The sequence below is a fragment of the Engraulis encrasicolus genome, chromosome 22, assembly GCF_034702125.1.
Source record: "Engraulis encrasicolus isolate BLACKSEA-1 chromosome 22, IST_EnEncr_1.0, whole genome shotgun sequence".
Lineage (NCBI taxonomy): Eukaryota > Metazoa > Chordata > Actinopteri > Clupeiformes > Engraulidae > Engraulis > Engraulis encrasicolus.
The window spans coordinates 26,600,059-26,619,587 of record NC_085878.1 but is presented as its reverse complement, the minus strand read 5'-3'; the positions used below and the strand labels follow the sequence as shown (position 1 = coordinate 26,619,587).

The window sequence follows — 19,529 nt, the reverse complement described above, 5'->3', positions numbered from 1 at the left end:
CTCGCCAGATGTAGTCCCACCTTGCTGCACATTTTGATCTGCCTTGTTTCAGAAGGCATGGCCTTATCAGGTGGGGAGAAAACTGAAATTCTTGCCACCGATTGCAATTTTTTGTCTGTTGTGTCAAAATATTGTTCAGCAATCCTGGACTCTGTTTCTCAAAAGCATCCTTGCTAACCAGTTAACAACTTTAGCAACTTGTAGTTAGCAACTACAAGTTAGAAGGTTGCCAATGGGAATTTATATTGCAACCAAGAAAGTTGCTAACTTAAGGCTATTTTCCACTGCCGGTTTTCTGGTAGGACTACAGCTCGACACAGCATGACTTGACCACTTTTTGCTTTTCAATTGAGCACAACACAGCTCAATCGTAAAGCAAAAAGTGGTGGCCGAGTCTCACTGTGTCGAGCTGTAGGCCTACCACAAAACCGGCAGTGGAAAAGAGCCTTAAGTTGGCAACTTTCTTGGTTGCAATATAAATTCCCATTGGCAACCTTCTAACTTGTAGTTGCTAACTACAAGTTGCTAAAGTTGTTAACTGGTTAGCAACGATGCTTTTGAGAAACAGAGTCCAGGATTGCTGAACAATATTTTGACACAGTTGAGAAATGCACCCCTGATTGGCCCATACTGAAATGATCCCTTCTACTAGATCAATGTGTGTAGCTCAGTGGAGCACCTGGTGGAGTTGTTATGGAACTACCCAAATCTGGTGAGAGCCAGGTTAACTAAGAAGCAACTGCAGTAACGCCGAACTGCAAGCCTGACAGAATCTGCTGAGGTGCCTCCACAGCAATAACACACTTTTTTAGGCATTTTTAATTTGACAAATATGACTTTGTATACTTATTTGTTTTTGTTTTTTTAAATGCCTGTAACGATTCTCAATCATTCAGGTTTTTGTAGTCAAAGGTGTCTCTTTCTGTTAATAAACCCATTTGAAATCCAATTGGGAAAAACAAGTTGAAAAACAAAAAGAGTCCATTTTCGTACATCTGAGCTCCTTTGATTCTGTGATTGTAACATGTTTATCAAATGAATACTGTCTGCTGAAGAACATCCTTGTGATCCGGTACAGCAAACACGACTCAACCTTTTTACATGTCTGAAACAAAAGAAAACGAATGACTTGATGATTCAACCAGCGCAAAAATGTTTCCCCATTTTGTCACTGCTTCTGTACTGTACAGTATGTGGTAACGAGCTTGTTGTATTAATACTTGTGGCCTATCGCTACCTTCAGCCTGCGGCAAGCTAATTTACTAACTAATCGACTTAACCTCCTCTTGTCAATTTCTCTGCTCATCTGCCTTTCTTTTAAACTAATTTCTCTGTCTCTGCTTCCTGTTATTAATTTGCTGCCCTCCTTTCCTCTCTCAACGGCTTTGTTTTGCCCTCTGTGTCTCTCTTTCTTTTTGTTTTTCTATTTCGTTATCTTCTTTTCTCCTTCCTCTCCTCTCCTCTCCCCTCGTCTCGTCTACCGGTCTGTGCTTACTGGTTCTCGGGGGTCACGGAGCAGGGCGAGACAAGAGCTCCGTTTGGGACCAGCTGGAAGATGCTGCCATGGAAACCTTCTCTCTGAGTACGCCACTCTGCTTTCTTTACCTCTCTGCAACTACTCCTTTGCATGGCTGCATGACCTGCCCCTGTGTGTGTCCTTGTGTGTGAGTGTGTGATTGTCTGTGTTTGTGGGTGTGTGTACACATTTGTGGGTGTGTGTGTACCATAGGTCGCGTTAACCGACAAATGTCCGTCATTGACGGATTTTTTTGAAGGATGACGGAATTTTCTGAAGCCTGTCCGTCATTTTGACGGATCAATATTCAGGGTGATGATAAATAAATAATACGCTTAAGTAGGCCTACGCCTCTATCGAGTAGAGCAAATATGCATTTCAATTAGGCATAGTTATCAGCGCAGATAATTTCATGCTACTATCATTTGACTTTCTCCCTCTCTCCCTGCTTGTCATACCATGCGCCGCAGCTGGGCTGTGCGGCTGGCTGCAGGAGAGCGCGCGCCTCTCCACTTGTTCCAAATAATGAATTAAAATAACTAACGTTGCCACACGTGTGACTTCGACTTTAAGATTCAGAACTATGTGTAGACCTAGGCCTACTACATTTACCGACTATCTGATTTTCTGCCAATGACGAAGCTGTCCCTCTATCGCCCTTCATAGAAGCATTGTTTCATAACTCCTCGCTTGAAACATAAACAAATATGCGAATAGCATTTTTGCTAGCCAGAACCTTCACTCAAAGGCAACGCAGCTCTAAAACGGCTTTAGGACATTAACTAATAAAAATGACGGATATTCAAAAGCCTAAATATTACCAGGCAACGCAACTTACAACTTGGCAAACGTTGCCTGAAACGGCTAACCTTCTCTCATTTCGATAGCTGGTTCGCCCATTATAGGCGATATATTTTTTATTCAGACATCTTTACCGCACTCCCAGAGCCAACATATAAGCCGATGGGGCTACGTATAGAGAGGCTCCCTTTACCGTCGCTGACATTTTTCAACAAAGTTTTGCGAAATCTGGTCGTCTACCTGTTGTAGGCTTCAGTGCCTTTGTCGACTGCCTGGGCTAAAGCTTTCTGCTTCAAGACGGCTTTCCTTTCCATCGTGCATGTTATTTAACCCATTTAACACTGCGCCTTTGTATTACAATCGGTGTATTAATCAGAGCAAAACGAGTGACTGACAGCTGTTGGATAAAGCCCTGCACGCGTCTTTTAAAAAAGTGTTTGTGGTGACCATAGCGCTGAACACTGAATCAGACGCGCGTCATGAGAGATATCTGCAACTTTAGTGCAACGAGGGGGGCAGAGAGAGAAAGTGGACAGTAAAATTGTCTCCATCCTCAAAGTTGGAGAATGAATGTCGAGTGAAAGGGGGTGTATTCACAGCGGTTTACTCTCAATTGGCCGCAATTGCGCATGTGTTGTTCCCGGTGCGGGGTCGCGACCCCCCACATTGAGAAACGATATGGAGAATTAAAAAAATAGGCGATGACGGATTTTTTTCGACCCTGTCCGTCAAAATGACGGACTGTGAAAAAGTCTAGCGCAACCTCTGGTGTGTACACATTTGTGTTTGTGCATGTTTGCATGTGTGTGTGTTAACCAAAGAGAGATCGAGCGAGAGAAAGTCAATATGCCTTGCCTTATGTATGAAGCATGCACATGAAGTCCTAGTATCTGTTTGTGTTTGTGTTGTGTTTGTTTTGTTTTGTTATTGTGTGACGGAGCGTGACCGTCAGTCTCAGTAGGTCCGCATGCATTATCTATGGCCCCTTGCCTACTGGGCTGTTCTGCTGCCTGGCCTGGCTGCATTAGTAATGTCTCCTATGGCAGGGCCGCACACGGCTTTGGCCGGGGCCCAGGAAAAATCAACTGAATGCCCCCAGCCAATATAAACGATGTAAGAAGGACATTGTCCTGTCCTCTCTCTGGGCCCGGGACAACTGACCCCTTTGTCCCCCCTGTTATGCTCTCTTGCCCAGCCTTGTCCTTGTTGGCTGGCTGCAGTGCTGCGTGATGATTGCTCTCCGTGGCCGCATATGCTCCCTAACCGCACTTCACTTATTCATGACCAGGGTCATGAGGGAGCGCACACACACACACACACAGACACACACAGACACACACACACACACACACACACACACACACACACACACACACACACACACACACACACACACACACACACACACAGACACAGGCACGCCAACAAAGACTCGTGCAGGGGAAGCTGCAGGGTGCATTGCATGACGGGCCATGACATTAACAGCCTGTTTGCGCGAGTTACTACAGGCAGGGGGCATAGTCATAGATGAGAACAGTAGAGGTATTTTATTAAGACCGAAAGAAAGAAAGAAAATTATAAAATATCTCTACTACCATTGGGGCATGATTGTAAATAGTCTGTGACATGCTACATGGCAGTGTGATCAGCCATGTTGGAGGACAGCATTGTATAAATAAATACAATTACTAAAATTAAGTGTCTGAGCTGTACTGCTAGCATGGCATGATCGGCGATCGTCTGTATCTTAAACCGCTTGTTTGTGGGCTTGGTAGGCTTCAGCCAGGGTCCACTATCCGTCATAGCAGAGCACAGTAAAAATCTCTATTAATCCCGAAGGAAAGTCGGGATTGATAAAGTATCCCCACTTTACTGTTGTCAAGATCGGCCATGACGCACACTGCCTGTGTGTGGGTGTGGGTGTGGGTGTGTGTGTGTGTGTGTGTGTGTGTGTGTGTGTGTGTAAGTGTGTGTGAATGAACAGAAGAAAAGCAGCATGTTTAGTAGAGAATTTGCCCTCAAGGGTCATAAATTGATTCCAGCACATCTGAAGAACTACTGGAGTATTGAGGTATTGAGCTGTGTGTGTGCATGCACATGTGTGTTTGTGCGCATGTGTGAGAAATATATGAAGAAGACACAATTGAATAAACCAATTTGCTGACGTTTTTATTGGTTGTGGTGTAGGAAGGGGTGCAGTGTGCTGTGGAAATGCAAGCGTGTCTTCATGACTCATGCAAGCATGTCAACCATGCGTGAGATGAGCATATGTCGTGTGTGTTTGCTTACCATGCTTGAGATTAGAGTGTGTGTTGTGTGAGAGATTGTATGTGTGCTACTGTCCGTGTGTGCGTGCTCACATACGTGAGTGCGTGCGACTGTGTGTAAGTGTGTTTGTGCACACATGTGTGTGTGTGTGTGTGTGTGTGTGTGTGTGTGTGTGTGTGTGTGTGTGTGTGTGTGTGTGTGTGTGTGTGTGTGTGTGTGTGTGTGTGTGTGTGTGTGTGTGTGTGTGTGTGTGTGTGTGTGTGTGTGTGTGTGTGTGTGCTTTGCCATGTGCGGGATCAGCAATGTGCAGTGTGCTCCCGCAGGCAAAGAGCGCTCCACGCTGTGGGACCAGATGCAGTTCTGGGAGGACGCCTTCCTAGACGCCGTCATGCTGGAGAGAGAGGGCATGGGCATGGACCAGGGACCTCAGGAGATGATAGACAGGTGGGTGACCTGGATGGATACATGGATGGATGGATGGGTGGATACATAAGGATGGATATGTATGGCTCGTTCAAAAAGTCGAGAATCCCAAGAAAGACGACCTAAAACCTCGGGAAAGTGGGAGTGAACATTTGGTGACGCAATGTCAGATCGATAATTATTGAGGTTGATCTCTGGCGGAAGTATAGAACAACGAGTTCCCGAGCTTGTGTTTTGTGTGACGACACACGCATCATCAACATGGCGCTCATGCATGCATCTGTCATGTAAACAGTATCATAAATGCTAAAATATCATCTTGTAATCACTATCAACAGCACCAGTTAATGTCATTCAATTGCAGATGCACATATGCCAGTAATGCTGGCCTCTGACTGTTTAATTTAGCTTACTTCAGCTAAAATGATATGTCGTGGACGTGGAGGCTCAAGTGGAGGTGAAAAAAAAGGAAAGAGAACCAAAACAAAACAAGCATGATTCCTGTTTGTTCCGGGATCAGTGGCGTTCATGCGCCAAAGTCCAGAACTCGGTTGTCACATGAGCAGTGTCGTCAGCTGTCTCGAGAGGTCCCGAGATCGTGAAGGCACCAATAGTCATGCTGTAGAAGGAAGGCATGGGTATGTAGGCATGGAGGGGTGGGTGGGTGGATGGATGAGGCAGGGAGGGTGGATACATAAGCGTGGATATATGGTCATGGGGATGGACAAGGGACCACAGGAGATGACAGACATGTGGGTGAACTGGATGGATGGAGGAATGGGTTGGTGGGAAGATGAGGAAGGATGGAAAGAGGAGATGATGGATGGGTGTATAAAGATTAGAAGATACTGTAGCTACTTTTGATTGATAAGTTGAGATGCACATGCAGAACAGCAAAATCTGCTCAATGCTGTTGGTATTGTCCTTGGTCGTTACTCATAAAAGAAAATTGGGCCGAGAAACTTCACCGTCTAAATGTAACATTGACCAGGGTTCCCACACGTCCTGGAAAACCTGGAAAACCTGGAAATTTAGAGATGTGTTTTCAAGTCCTTGAAAGTCCTGGAAATTCACCAAATGTCCTGGAAAAAAAATATTTGTCATGGATTTTTTTCCCTTCAACTTTTTCCCGATTTTGTTTGTGGTATAATTTTTGCTCTTCTCCGAGTCTAGACATGACGATTCAATTTATATCCACCTATTGAATACTTTATTGTCCACACACACACACCGTTTGGTCAGGTTGCCATCTTTGATTGCACTTATACACAGTCATATTCTTTGACTCAGTGTTGCCAAAAGTCGCTAGAAGTCGCTAGTTGGCTTGCTGAAAAGTCACTAGCTGATACCATGGCGTTATATATCTCTCGAAAACCTGCTTACGGTCATAATAGGCCTACAAATAGGCAGTGCTAGCACTTCCTTACAAAAAATTGTACTGATATCTTTTTTGGAGATCAGAGCTTTCAGTCTCACTAGCCACTTTGAAAGCTAGTTTGATATTTGGTGTGACAAATCACAGTAGTCGCATTAATTGTTTGTATGCAAGAATATTCCGAACCTGGCAACAAAACTGGCTTGCAGAAAGACACAAACCACTGGCCACAATGGTTGGTGAGCAAGAAAGTCAAAGTCAAGTCTTGTGGAGAATGCATTTAAATCCAAGTACACTATTTTTTGCGATAAGAGAGAGACTATTAAGGTATTAATTTCTGAGATAATGTGACATTAATGTGAGTTTACATTGCACTTTCATTTAATTCCGAATAAACGTTTTGTAGATCAGAATGTATTTCAGTTGAACAGAGGCTGCACGTGCTGGGCTTGTGAAATTTGACATAGGGGTGTGGTCGCCATGCTCCAGCAGATTCCTACTAGTGGGACAGCTGGTGATCTTCAACCGCAACCCAGGTCAATACCTTTGGGCAAAGAACATAGAATGGATAAGAACGCTTATTCGCAGGAAATTGCATTGGCCACGGTGTAGTACGGGGGCGTAGCCCGGGGACACCATGCGCAGTGGATGCAAGGCCATGATCGCTAAAAATTGTGACACTGGAAACTCCACAATTTGAATTGCATTGTGGGTGCGAGGAGCTGCTGCTAGTTCCGGCCCAGTCAAAATAGGATGTCCTGTCGACAATGTTCAGTTTGTGGTTAAATGACAGCTGTCATTCAGCCTTAATTACAGCTGACACAAATTCACTATGTCCTATGACCTGTTCCACACTCCGGCCCTGGCGGTAGTGGCTTTGCATTTTACCTTGCCGCCAGTACTAAGCAAATAACGTACATTGGATAAGAAGTATCACTCAATGGAAAATGCATGGGGTTAGGTGTAGTCCGAGGACATTGCTTAAAGACACTATGCTCATGGTCAGTGGGTGCACCGCCATAATGGATAAAATCTGAACTCTGTAACTTCGCAAAATTGGTCAAGAGAGGAGATCCAGTTGTCAGTGTTTAATGTAATCCCTCCTATCACTAGTCTCCTTAGTATTAACTGCAGAAGAAGAAAGTGACTCCCCTTGCGGTCATGCCATACTATGCTCTTATGACGTCTTTGGACGTACCCTCTTCCCTAACACACTGTACTCATTCATTACAACTCATTTCAACCTTAAAGTCACATTGTCTCTAAAATGCATTGTGTGTCGCTGTGTATGTCCAATTGTGGGTCCGACGGATGAAATATCCGTCCTGAATTATCCAAAAATAGTCCTGGAAATGTCCTGGAAATGTCCTGGAAAATGATTTTTGAAAAAGAGTGGGAACCCTGATTGACAAAATGGGTACTGGTAGTTACTTCCTTGTTATTGTGAGGCCCCTGCAACCTCTCCTGATTGGTGTGTTGTTGATGTGTCCGTCTCTCTCCTGTAGGTACCTGTCTCTGGGAGAGCACGACAGGAAGCGACTGGAGGACGATGAGGACCGCCTGCTGGCCACGCTACTGCACAACATGATCGCATACATGCTCATGATGAAGGTACGGTATTGTAATGTGCACTGTACATACATGCTCATGAATCATGTACTACATACCTATATCATACCACACACATGCTTGTGATGAACGTGCTATTGTATATTCACATGCTCATGATGATGGTATAGTCCAATATGATCGCATACATGCTTATGATGAAGGTATAGTCCAGTGTTTCCCAACCAGGCATACGTGTACCACTAGGGGTACGCGAGCACACTGCACGGGGTACGTGGAAAAATGAAGAAATGTATTAGTCACATTGGGATATAGAGCATGAGTGAGGCGGTACTCATGGTATGATAAAAAGGCTTAGGGGGTATGCGAGACAAAAAACGTTGGGAAACATAGCTCAACATGATCGCATACATGCTTATGATGAGGGTATAGTCCAACATGATCGCATACATGCTTATGATGAGGGTATAGTCCAACATGATCGCATACATGCTTATGATGAGGGTATAGTCCAACATGATCGCATACATGCTTATGATGAGGGTATAGTCCAACATGATCGCATACATGCTTTTGATGAGGGTATAGTATAACATCATGGTGAAGGCACTGTATCATACTACGTACATGCTCATGATGAAGGTATAGTCCAACATGATCGCATAAGCTTGCAAGCTCTTGGTGAAGGTACTACAGTATATCATAACACTGTACATACATGCTTATGAGGAAGGTAATATCATGTAATATAGTGCAACTTGATCGCATACATGCTCATGTTGAAGGTAGGCCTACCTACATACAGTATATCACGAAAGTGAATACACCCCTCACAGTTTTGCAGATTTTTGAGTATATCTTTTCATAGGAAAGCATTACAGAAATTTCACTTTGACACAATGATTAGTGACCTTTTAACAACATATTTAACCGCTTACATTTCTTGTTCACTCAGAAAAAAACAAAATACAGCCATTAATGTTTGAACATGTACTCACAAAAGTGAGTACACCCCAGATTAAAATCCGGTAGAGAAGGGGCTATGTTGGCTCGAATCGTCCCGAAATGAAACGAAATGAAAAGGGATGACAAGGGAGGTTATCAGTGTGCGTTTCAACCTTTCTTTGCATTGAACTTTTACATTTTGAGTCTGCATCTGGCTTAAATAGATTGGTGTGAGATTTGAATGCAATCCTATGGAGAATATCATGATCTGCTTCAGTAGTCACAGTGCATGTTGACATGTATGTTTCTTTTAGGTGTATTTCAGATTGCCAATGTTGACAGCATTCATGCATCCCCAAACCATGTCAGTCCCACTACCATGCTTGGCTTATGAGAGGATACACCTTTTTTGTAAAACTCACTTGTTTACCACCACACATGCTTGACACCATCTAAAGCAAATGTGTTTATCTTGGTCTCAAGAGAGATGAACAGACCAAGGATATGGATCACTGGAACCATCTCGTGTGATCTGAAGAGACCAAGATAAACAAATTTGCTTTAGATGGTGTCAAGCATGTGTGGTGGTAAACAAGTGAGTTTTACAAAAAAGGTGTATCCTCTCATAAGCCAAGCATGGTAGTGGGACTGACATGGTTTGGGGATGCATGAATGCTGTCAACATTGGCAATCAGAAATACACCTAAAAGAAACATGCATGTCAACATGCACTGTGACTACTGAAGCAGACCATGATATTCTCCATAGGATTGCATTCAAATCTCACACCAATCTATTTAAGCTAGATGCAGACACAAAATGTAAAAGTTCAATGCAAAGAAAGCTTGAAACGCACACTGATGACCTCCCTTGTCATCCCTTTTCATTTCGTTTCATTTCGAGACGATTCGAGCCAACATAGCCCCTTCTCTACCGGATTTTAATCTGGGGTGTACTCACTTTTGTGAGTACATGTTCAAACATTAATGGCTGTATTTAGTTTTTTTCTGAGTGAACAAGAAATTTAAGCGGTTAAATATGTTGTTAAAAGGTCAATAATCATTGTGTCAAAGTGAAATTTCTGTAATGCTTTCCTATGAAAAGATATACTCAAAAATCTGCAAAACTGTGAGGGGTGTATTCACTTTCGTGATATACTGTACTCTTGGCTGCCACATGTCTAGTCATAATGAACGTTTCGGCCATGATGAAGCTCAGGGTTTGCAGAGATGTCTCACTGACTTAACCTCTGTGTGCGTTTTTGTATGTATCTCATTTTTCTTTCATCCATTTGTCCGTCCGTCCATGGATAGGTTAACAAGAATGACATCCGTAAGAAGGTGAGGCGTCTGATGGGCAAATCTCACATCGGCTTGACCTACAGCCAGGAGATCAACGACATTCTGGATCGCCTCAATAATCTGGTCGGCATCCCCTCTTCCCCTCACAATTACCACTAGTCTAGTGGCCTGCGACAAGTACACTACTACTCCACAGTAGTAGTAGAACCATAGTAGCTGTGTTGATCTAGTACTATTAGTTCTCTCTGGATCGCCTCAATAATATGGTAGGCATCCCCTCTTCCCCTCCCAATTACCAGTAGTGCAGTGGCCTGCGACAGTACACTACTCCACAGTAGTAGTACAACAATAGTAGCTGTGTTGATACAGTATACTATCCGTCCTAATTTTCTCTTCTCCCCTTCACTAAACTGCTCATTGATTGAGGGCATGGCATCTTTAGATGAAATAGAGAATATATTTTACTCTATCTACAGTATTCTGAATCTGATGTCTTATTTCTCTTATTGGCAATCTGTTGACCATTACTCATACAGACATACAGTTATTGTGTGGTAAGTGTTGCTCCACATACTCATTGCCTGTCTTCTGCCTCTCTTCTGCCTCAGATCGGTCGCGAGCTACCCATCAGGCCGAGCGGCAGCCGGCACATCAAGAAGCAGACGTTTGTGGTGCATGCTGGGACAGACACCACGGGAGACATCTTCTTCATGGAGGTGAGAATGCCCTACGGCTTGGACTGTACTGTTGTAAATGTCAATGATGCAGCTTTCTGTGTGAAAACCGATGCATTAGAGAAACTATGTAGAGTACTAAAGGGCACATTTTCTAGACAAGTGCTCATCAAATATTCACGTGTGTGGTAGATTACGGACTCAAAATCATTCGCTGTCTGTATACATCATTTATTTTCTCAGTGATTAAATGTCAATTGCATTTTGCATAGTCAATTACCACCTTCTGTATTTGTGTGTACATGCATGTTATGCCATCTGTTTTTAATTTACTTAGTTCTATCTGTGCCATCTGTTTTTAATTGACGTATTTATATCTGTGGTGCCACCTTGTGTGTCGGTGCAGGTGTGTGACGACTGCATCGTGCTGCGCAGCAACATCGGCACGGTGTACGAGCGCTGGTGGTACGAGAAGCTGATCAACATGACCTACTGCCCCAAGACCAAGGTCCTCTGCCTCTGGAGACGCAACGGCCAGGAGACACAGCTCAACAAGTTCTACACTAAAAAGGTAAAGACACGAACATACCCACAGGTTATATGAACAAGTTATTTACTAAAAAGGTATAGACATGAATATACCCAGGAAATTAGACACATTGTATACCAGAGATGCGTGACTTGGACTTGACTCAGACTTGGAAAAAAAAAGAAAATGAAATGATTTACCTTTAAACCAATATCAGTATGCCTACCTATTTCAACCACATAGTTCTTGAACAGCATTAATAGAGTCGACTTTCCTAATTCAAGACAGAGTAAACAGCATACTTCTGTACACAGGTTTTTCAAAGGTCCCATTTGTCATAATGTGAGCAGAACTCCAGAGGGCGATGTGTCATGTGAAATGTACTGTGTGTGTGTGTGTGTTTGTGTCTGTGTGCGTGTGCGTGTGCGATTGCTTGTGTGTGTGTGTGTGTGTGTGTGTGTGTGTGTGTGTGTGTGTGTGTGTGAGTGTGTGTGTGTGCGTGTGCGTGTGTGTGTGTGTTTGTGTATATAAATGTGTATGTGTGTGTGCGCGTGTGTGTCCTCAGTGCCGTGAACTCTACTACTGTGTGAAGGACAGCATGGAGAGGGCAGCTGCTCGCCAACAGAGCATCAAACCAGGTATCTCCTCTGTCTGCTTTCATCCAGTTACATACCTGCCGACCATTACGCATTTTGTGTAGCAGATACGGATTTTGACATCAAACTACGGCGCTGTCACTTCAAAATACGCGAAAAACCAATAGCAAAGTGGGCCCTTATAAATTGCTCTGTAGACTTGCAACCAGACAGAGACGTAGACATGGCTCTGCTTGCAGTCTCGCGCTGGCCTTTCCATTGGCCAGCAACGTGTGGGGGGAATATTGACCAATCAGAGCGCTAGAACTAGTTTGGATGTCTTCATTTGTTATGCTGCGCTCCTCCCGAGTCGAGGCATCAGCTGCCGCCAGAAAGCAGAAAGTTTGCTTCGAAATCTAATCACACAAGCAGAGAGACTGGTTAATGTACTCCTATAATCTCTGAAACAAGTGTCCTCCTCCTGTCGTCATGTATTATATTGGTACTGTCGCTGTAGTTTTACAAGTGAGCACCGTCAAAATCACCGTTTCAAAGGTAAATGGACTTTGAGAAAGGTAGCCTGTATGGGAATAGTGAATTGCGTCCAGTTGCTAAATCCCTAAACTTATGAAAATAAATAAAGGCCGAGGTCTGTCGTAATGATTCACCCAATGTTTCGCCGTATTTGACGGCAATATGTTGTTGCTTGTTTTGATATTGGACCGACACGAGATTACTTCCGAATGAGAAAATGTGTCGATGACCGTGCTATAAATTAGCAGATTAGCAGCAAACTAAATTCGGTTTCCCTTTGCGCCGGATCATTTTAACTCGGGGAAAATAAAGCGATAGCTCTAACGGTTGTGCTCGGAGTAGGTCTACATCCATAACCTACCATGACACCGTATAGGGATACTGTTCCCCCCTGGGTCATGGCCCATTCTGTGAACAGGTGTAACAGGTCGTGCGTCATACCAAATATGCACCACTCCACGACTACTATCCGTAATCACGTATGGCAATCTATTAATAAAATCAATTCTCCTATCATCATATGAACCGAACAGTGAACAATAGCCAACTCATGACGGCAGATGAGGGTAGATAGGCCTACTATTATGCAGAGAAGTGAAAAAAAAAGAAGCGATGCCCCTCAAAAGTTACCGTGGAAGTTCCAAGAGCATTGGCCATTAGCCCCCGTCCCTCAGTAGAGCCACTACCTGGACGCATTTGTACTGAATGAATGCTGATGAAAGTGTGTGATTTTGATGTTAGCCCCCAACGTATAATATTAACCTGATATTTATCCTAGCTTAGATAACACTTGTCTTTATCTTTTTCTCTACTGCTGATTGCTTCTTCACAGTAGGTGACAACATCACCATTTATTTAATATTGGGGGGAGATGATGTAAGAATCATTACAAATTCAACTTTTTGTTCATAAAAATCACTGAAATGCCTCGGTATTTTATAATCAAATTATACATTTTCCTACATGTACCTTCTACAGCCAAAAAAATAATCAGCAAATGCTTCAATTTCATACTCAATTCCAGCTCCCAACAACCCCCAAGTGACCAAATGCTCTGTTTTGGCTGGTACATAGGATAACTTAATAGCCACTTAGGCTACTAGCCAGACTGGTGGTATGTTTTTGACCTAGTAAGATTAACAGCCATATTGGCTGATGATCAGTAAAGTTAATTTAGAGGCCTCCAGCACACTATATCATAGCATTTTATTGGTGTTATGGTGTGAAACAAACAAAACAAAAATCTTTCATGAAAGTTTAATAACTTATGGTAGTTCAAAGTACTGTGAAGAGCAAGATAAACTATTTGCCAGATACACGGGATGTTAGGCTAAAATGCATTAAAATGCAGGAAATTGCATCTAAGAAAAGCATTTTTTTTTCTGGGGGAGGACCCCCCTGCCTGAATGAAGTGTCTCATATCTTCCCTGTTGACATTTGGCAACCCTAGGTGTAGGGCAGACTATGCAAAACAAAGTAGCCTCTCAGATGGGCCCGCCGGCGACCCCGTTGCTTTGCCATGCCAAGTTGTTGCGCCGTGAATTGCCGCGCCGCGATAAGTTGCTACTCAAATTTTTTTTTAAAGGTTGGCAGGTATGCAGTTAGTCCACTGACTAACTACTGAATTTGGGCACTATTTAATCAAATGTACTTATAAGCAATGTACTTCTCTTGTACTAATGTTGATAGCCTAGCGGCCAGTATATTATCAGCCAAGTGTTGAAAGATACAATACTGTATTATGACATTGTTTCTACTGTAAGTGTGTATTCAAATAAGGTGTTGTGCTGGGGAAAAAACAGTCATATGCTGCTGTGGGTTGAAGCGTTGGTGTGTTTTTGGTTGCAGGTCCGCTGCTATGAGTGTGTTTTTTTTGGACCCCTGTAAGTGGCGTGGTTGTTGTGTTTTGCATGGCAGGTCCAGAGCTGGGGGGTGAGTTCCCCGTGCAGGACATGAAGACGGGCGAGGGAGGGTTACTACAGGTCACCCTGGAGGGCATCAATCTCAAGTTCATGCACAACCAGGTAAGAATACCTCACCACCCTTTTCCCCTTACCCCCCCACACGGGACTACCCCCTACTCCCCCCGCTACACAGTGGTCCACACTTCATGCATGCATCAGTCTCCACCCTCCTCCTCCTTCTCCTCCTCCTCCTCCTCCACCTCCACCTCCTCCAGCCTCCAGCAGGCTGTAGTGTCCATCAGTTGCCCTGAGAGAGGATGGCAGACTGGGTTGCAGCTCCTCAGCCCTCCCCCTCCTATACTCCTCCTCTGCCACATCCTCCAGAACCAACCATCCATCCATCAGAGCTTTTGATACACCCCTTAGAACCGCACTTGATTTGATGCACTTCCTCTGAAAACTCACAAGAAAACTCACAAAACTCACAAAACTTACACTTGAATTACCTGTATGTATACTGTGCTATTTTGTGCTTGAAATCAGTAAAAGGCTTACTGATTTTTTTTTTCCATCTGTCCCAATGACAATGATAGTAATGACGTTTAGTGGGTTGTAAGTGGGAGGGAAGTGACTGATCAAGAGTAAATCTTCATCCCTGTGAGTTTAGAGGAAGAGCTACCGGTAGTTTGCTGTTTTTGCTTTTCTTTTAATTTGCCTGTTTTGTTATGATTTATTTGCATTGCCATTTACAGTTGTGTGTGAGTGGTACTGTATCTGTATTTGTGTGTGTAGTGTGTATGTGTATGTCTGTCTGTAGTGACGTCCATATGTGTTAAACTGTGAGCACATTCAGCAATTACTCTCTGTCACTGTGAAACCTTCTATGTGGTGCCCAGAACCAGACTTTCAGTGCACTTGTGTGTGTGTGTGTGTGTGTGTGTGTGTGTGTGTGTGTGTGTGTGTGTGTGTGTGTGTGTGCGTGTGTGCGTGTGTGCGTGTGTGCGCGTGCGCGGACGTGTGTGCGTGCGTGTGTGTGTGTGTGTGTGTGTGACCTCTTGGGCATATTACTCCGTCATACCAATGAATAGTGTTACTGTGCTAGACAACAGAATGACCTGCACACACCATACTGCATAGTCAGTGTATGGCATTGCAGGTGTTGTAGTTCCCATCTACAACATTTTACCGGTATTGTTCGTTTAAAAATAAATCTCTGGAATAACTTTTTGTGTTCATAATCAGCTGTGTGGTATTATTTGGGTTGTGAGACAGGCTGGTTGTGTTAGGGGCCAAGAGAGAGTAGTTGTAGGAAGCTGGACTTCTTTTTGGAGCTTCAAGATGTTTTAGTCTCTTCCGTTGAGACACTTCTCCATTTCTAATTCTGATGTGGTAAATGGAGGGTATTTATCTCTGGAGAGGGAAGATGTTGGGCCAATCCCTTTCCACATACGTGTATGACAAGGGGCAATATCATCATCAGTGGCTAAATAGGGGTAAATAAAGACAAAATATTCAGTGAAAAGAAACCGGGCCCACTGGACTATTCTTTTACACATTTCAGTCGATGGGTCAGTAAGAAAAGCGATTTGTAAAGCAGGAGAGCCTTTCTCAACAGCGTTGTTTGCGAACTAAGTCAGCAACTTACTTTGTTGCAGTGACATTTCCCATTGGCAACCTAATAGCTAACTGGTTTGCAACGATGCTTTCAAGAAATGGGGTCCAAAATAGTTTACAGAGACCAAAGTGCTGAAGCAGTAGAGGAAAGTAGAGATTCTTGTGTTTGGCCATAGTTGATGTGATTGCATGGATCCTCTGCCATAGTGAAGTCTTTCTTGATTAATTCACTGTATATAACAATTTCCCTACTAAAGCTAAGTCATCCTATACGTATATTTGCTACTGCCTGTAATTATGCAGATACTCAGCCATACTTACCGTAAGCCTCATTGTTGAGGAGAAGAGAGGTTGTCAGTATGGGTTCTTAAGCTAAGTCCATGTCCTGCCAGTGCTTCTGACAATGCATCATGCCAGAATCTTACAAAGCCTATTCTAGCATGTAAGCCTCCACAGAATAATACTGGCTAGTTCACACGTCCTCGGGGAGACTGTGAATGACTCAGCCGTAAACATTGGCTCGCCTTTTTCAACAATTCGACGTCCAAATCCCATACAGCTCCGTTGAGAGAATATCCTCGGGAAACCAAACTCCAAGAGAAGCTTTGTGGTCCGTTTCATCCGCAGTGCCAATCTCAACTGGTCTGTTGAATCTACTGACGCCAACCTCAACTGGTCTTGTGTGCGATTACACTTACTAACCCCTTTCCCGCTTTTCTGCTACTAGAAGAGCATAAGGAGACTTTATTTTTGTTTCCTTAATCACACCTTCTGAGGCTGTTATTAAGGGGATGAAGTCAACAGTCGTTAGCCTACATTCAGTGTAAAGAGTGTAAAAGCTACACCTGACTTTGGAACTAGTGCCTTACAATTAGCTGGCCACCTTCAGTCCTCACAAGTTTCCAGTCCTGTCTGTACTAACTGCTGTCTGCACTTGTATATCCTTAGTTTTCACACAAAAGAAGACTTTGTCCGTTCTTGGCCTAAACCAGCAGAGACCTTTGCTTCAGACAGTAAATCAAATATTGCACCGTCTTCCTTGCTTCCTCCCACTCTAAATCAAGTTGTTAATTCTCCTCCATGCTAGTGAGGGGTAAACCTGATGACTCTCTGTTCTGAAGGGACTCACATGTTTGCCACCTGTCACCTCATCTGACCCAAGCCTTGGTCTTGTCCTCCGTGCCTGCCAAGTAATCATCCTCTCCTGTGTTTGTCAAGCAAAAAGGCCTGAAACATCTAGGGCATGTCGCCTGAAGTTAACTGCGTGGGACAGCCGGCTACAATTTGCTTGTAGATAGTCATAATAACTTTTGAAATGTTTGGTAACGTCAGACATGAGAATTTGTTCTTATTTTCTGCCTTGCTTGCACGATGTTCTGCTCTTCATGAGTGCAGCTACCTCTTTTCCCCAACTGTCAGGGCTGGAGCACTGTTCTCCTCCCTGCTCGATCCTTCACCTTGGATGATCTTGGCTCTCCGAGCTTGCTAGATTTCCCTTCCCTCCCCTTTCTCTCAATTTATGCCATATGTACCACGCTTTGCTTTCTGCGCACTGCATCAACAGAAATCAGTGGTGGTGATGTCTTGCGCTGTCTTCTTGATGACAAATCATGCATTTTTGTACAGTACACTGGTAAACAGTTTGTAAATAGTTCATCCTGACCCCTTCCAACCTGTCATTCAAGGTCAGTACGGAGACGTATAATGGCGCACTTTTGTTGTGTCGTCATTGTTTCCGTGCAAGCTTGCGTGCCGGGCAACTTCCCGCAGTCTCATCAAGCAATTCAAAATGGCCGTCTCTGCCACGTCTGGAAACAAACAGCCAAATTGTCTGCATCCAGCCATGATGACAGTGCTTGTTTGCTGGCAGGATGTGGCATACACAGTTTGGTGGTCACACAGTAAAATATTTTCCAAAGTAGGGAGAAACTCTCTTTTTCCTTAAAAAGTGTTACTATACCGGAATGTGAAGTGACTTTGTGTCCATTTGAAAAATACGACATGAGCTCGGCATGAAGGCTTAATTGCCAGAATGTGTATTCTCCTCTCATAGGTTGCTGGCTAGTTTCAACACGACCAGTAGCTTTCGTGTGTTAGCTCTTGAAGCATTAGCACATGTGTTTTTTTAGCACCTTGTACTTTGTACTCATCTTCACTGAATTCTGCATTCTCATCAACACTGGCCAGGTTGAATGGAGCAAGTCACTCCACTCAAGACATCTGTAGACTAGTAAAACCAAGAGGCGTTATTTGCAGAAATTGTACACTGTGACGTGAGCAATTCAGTCGGTGTAAAGTTACGGACTGTACTACAAGACTCACAAGAGTGTCTTGGGGCATGTGCGAGCTGTAGAAAGTGTGTCTGCTTCTGTGCGTGCACGTTTGTAGACCCACAGTCACTGTTGAAGGTGGTGGCATGCATGTACGTATGTGTGTGTGTGTGTGCGTGTGTGTGTTTTGCCAGGTTTGTGTGGTGCTTGCGGCCCTCGTACTTCTCAGGGAGTACTGGAGGGGGTATCTGCCCTCTCTGTGGGAGGAGGGGGCATGGAGGGCAATGGGGGTGGGGGCACAGCAGGGCACACAGAGGCAGGGCACTGCCCATGCTAAACCTGAACTAGCGGAAAAAGGTTTAAATAGCCTAATCAGATAATGACATATAGAATAAGATAAAGACATAGCTATTCATTGTTATTATAAGCCTTATTTTGTAAGCCAATTTATTTGACATATCCTGAGTTCATTCTATCTGGGGGACAGGTTGTGTTCATTATGTCCATTGGTGTTAATGGTAGTCTAACTTGTAGGGCGGGCATAAGTGGAGAAGTTTGGCTTTACGACTGCTAGAGTGTTATTTCTCGTGCTCATTCTTTTTGTCGATAATAATCCACACCGTTTCTCTCCCATGCTCTCTCCCCCTGCAAGGAGCGGAAGGTACACATACGGCTTCTGCTGTCTTTGCTTGTTAGCAGTACCTCTTCTTCTTCCTCTTTTTTATTCTACTGTTTATTTTCTTGTCTCTTAGTTTTTCTTGTTTTTTTTCCTTTTTTCATGCGTAGCTCTTTGGCAGAACTTGTTTGTTTGTGCCTGTTGTCTCTGTTTATTATTTTGTATATTTTTTTTCTTTTCTTCTTTTTCACTGACCGGAATTTCCATGTGTGTATTACATGGGCAACATGTGGAGAAACACAATAGATTTTGTAGGAGCATGAGCCACTCATGACATTTTAATGGCCCCAGCTAGCGTGTTCAGCAAACAAGAGCAGAAACAAGTCCAAATCCAGGGCAGCAACATCTTTATCCATTCCCACACGCTAATGGTAGAAGCTCGCTGTGAAGTTAAGTTCCCTTCCAGGAGAACACTTTCCCACCAACGAAAAGTGAACGCCTGTCTTCCTTTGGGCCCCTCAGCCATTTCATGTAGTCAGGATCACTAGAGGACAGGGCCAACCTATCGCTTGTTTCACCAGCACTTCATTTAGTTCACTCACTCACTGACTCCTG

At 43.8% G+C, this 19,529-nt stretch overlaps 1 protein-coding gene across 12 annotated transcripts in view; it reads left to right on the top strand.

Annotated features, from left to right (window-relative positions):
- The window catches only part of madd (MAP-kinase activating death domain), a 98,876-nt gene that overhangs the window by 71,451 nt on the left and 7,896 nt on the right, over nt 1-19,529 (top strand). For 8 of the 12 annotated variants that reach the window (XM_063188767.1, XM_063188766.1, XM_063188765.1 and 5 more), the window contains 8 exons: nt 1,520-1,582; nt 4,909-5,029; nt 7,889-7,994; nt 10,211-10,321; nt 10,807-10,914; nt 11,279-11,443; nt 11,967-12,039; nt 14,428-14,534. In XM_063188767.1, the coding sequence (XP_063044837.1) occupies nt 1,520-1,582; nt 4,909-5,029; nt 7,889-7,994; nt 10,211-10,321; nt 10,807-10,914; nt 11,279-11,443; nt 11,967-12,039; nt 14,428-14,534 (854 nt within the window). The remainder of the gene's footprint in view (nt 1-1,519; nt 1,583-4,908; nt 5,030-7,888; nt 7,995-10,210; nt 10,322-10,806; nt 10,915-11,278; nt 11,444-11,966; nt 12,040-14,427; nt 14,535-19,529) is intronic. The other 4 variants (XM_063188773.1, XM_063188772.1, XM_063188769.1 and 1 more) reach the window with 1 other exon arrangement.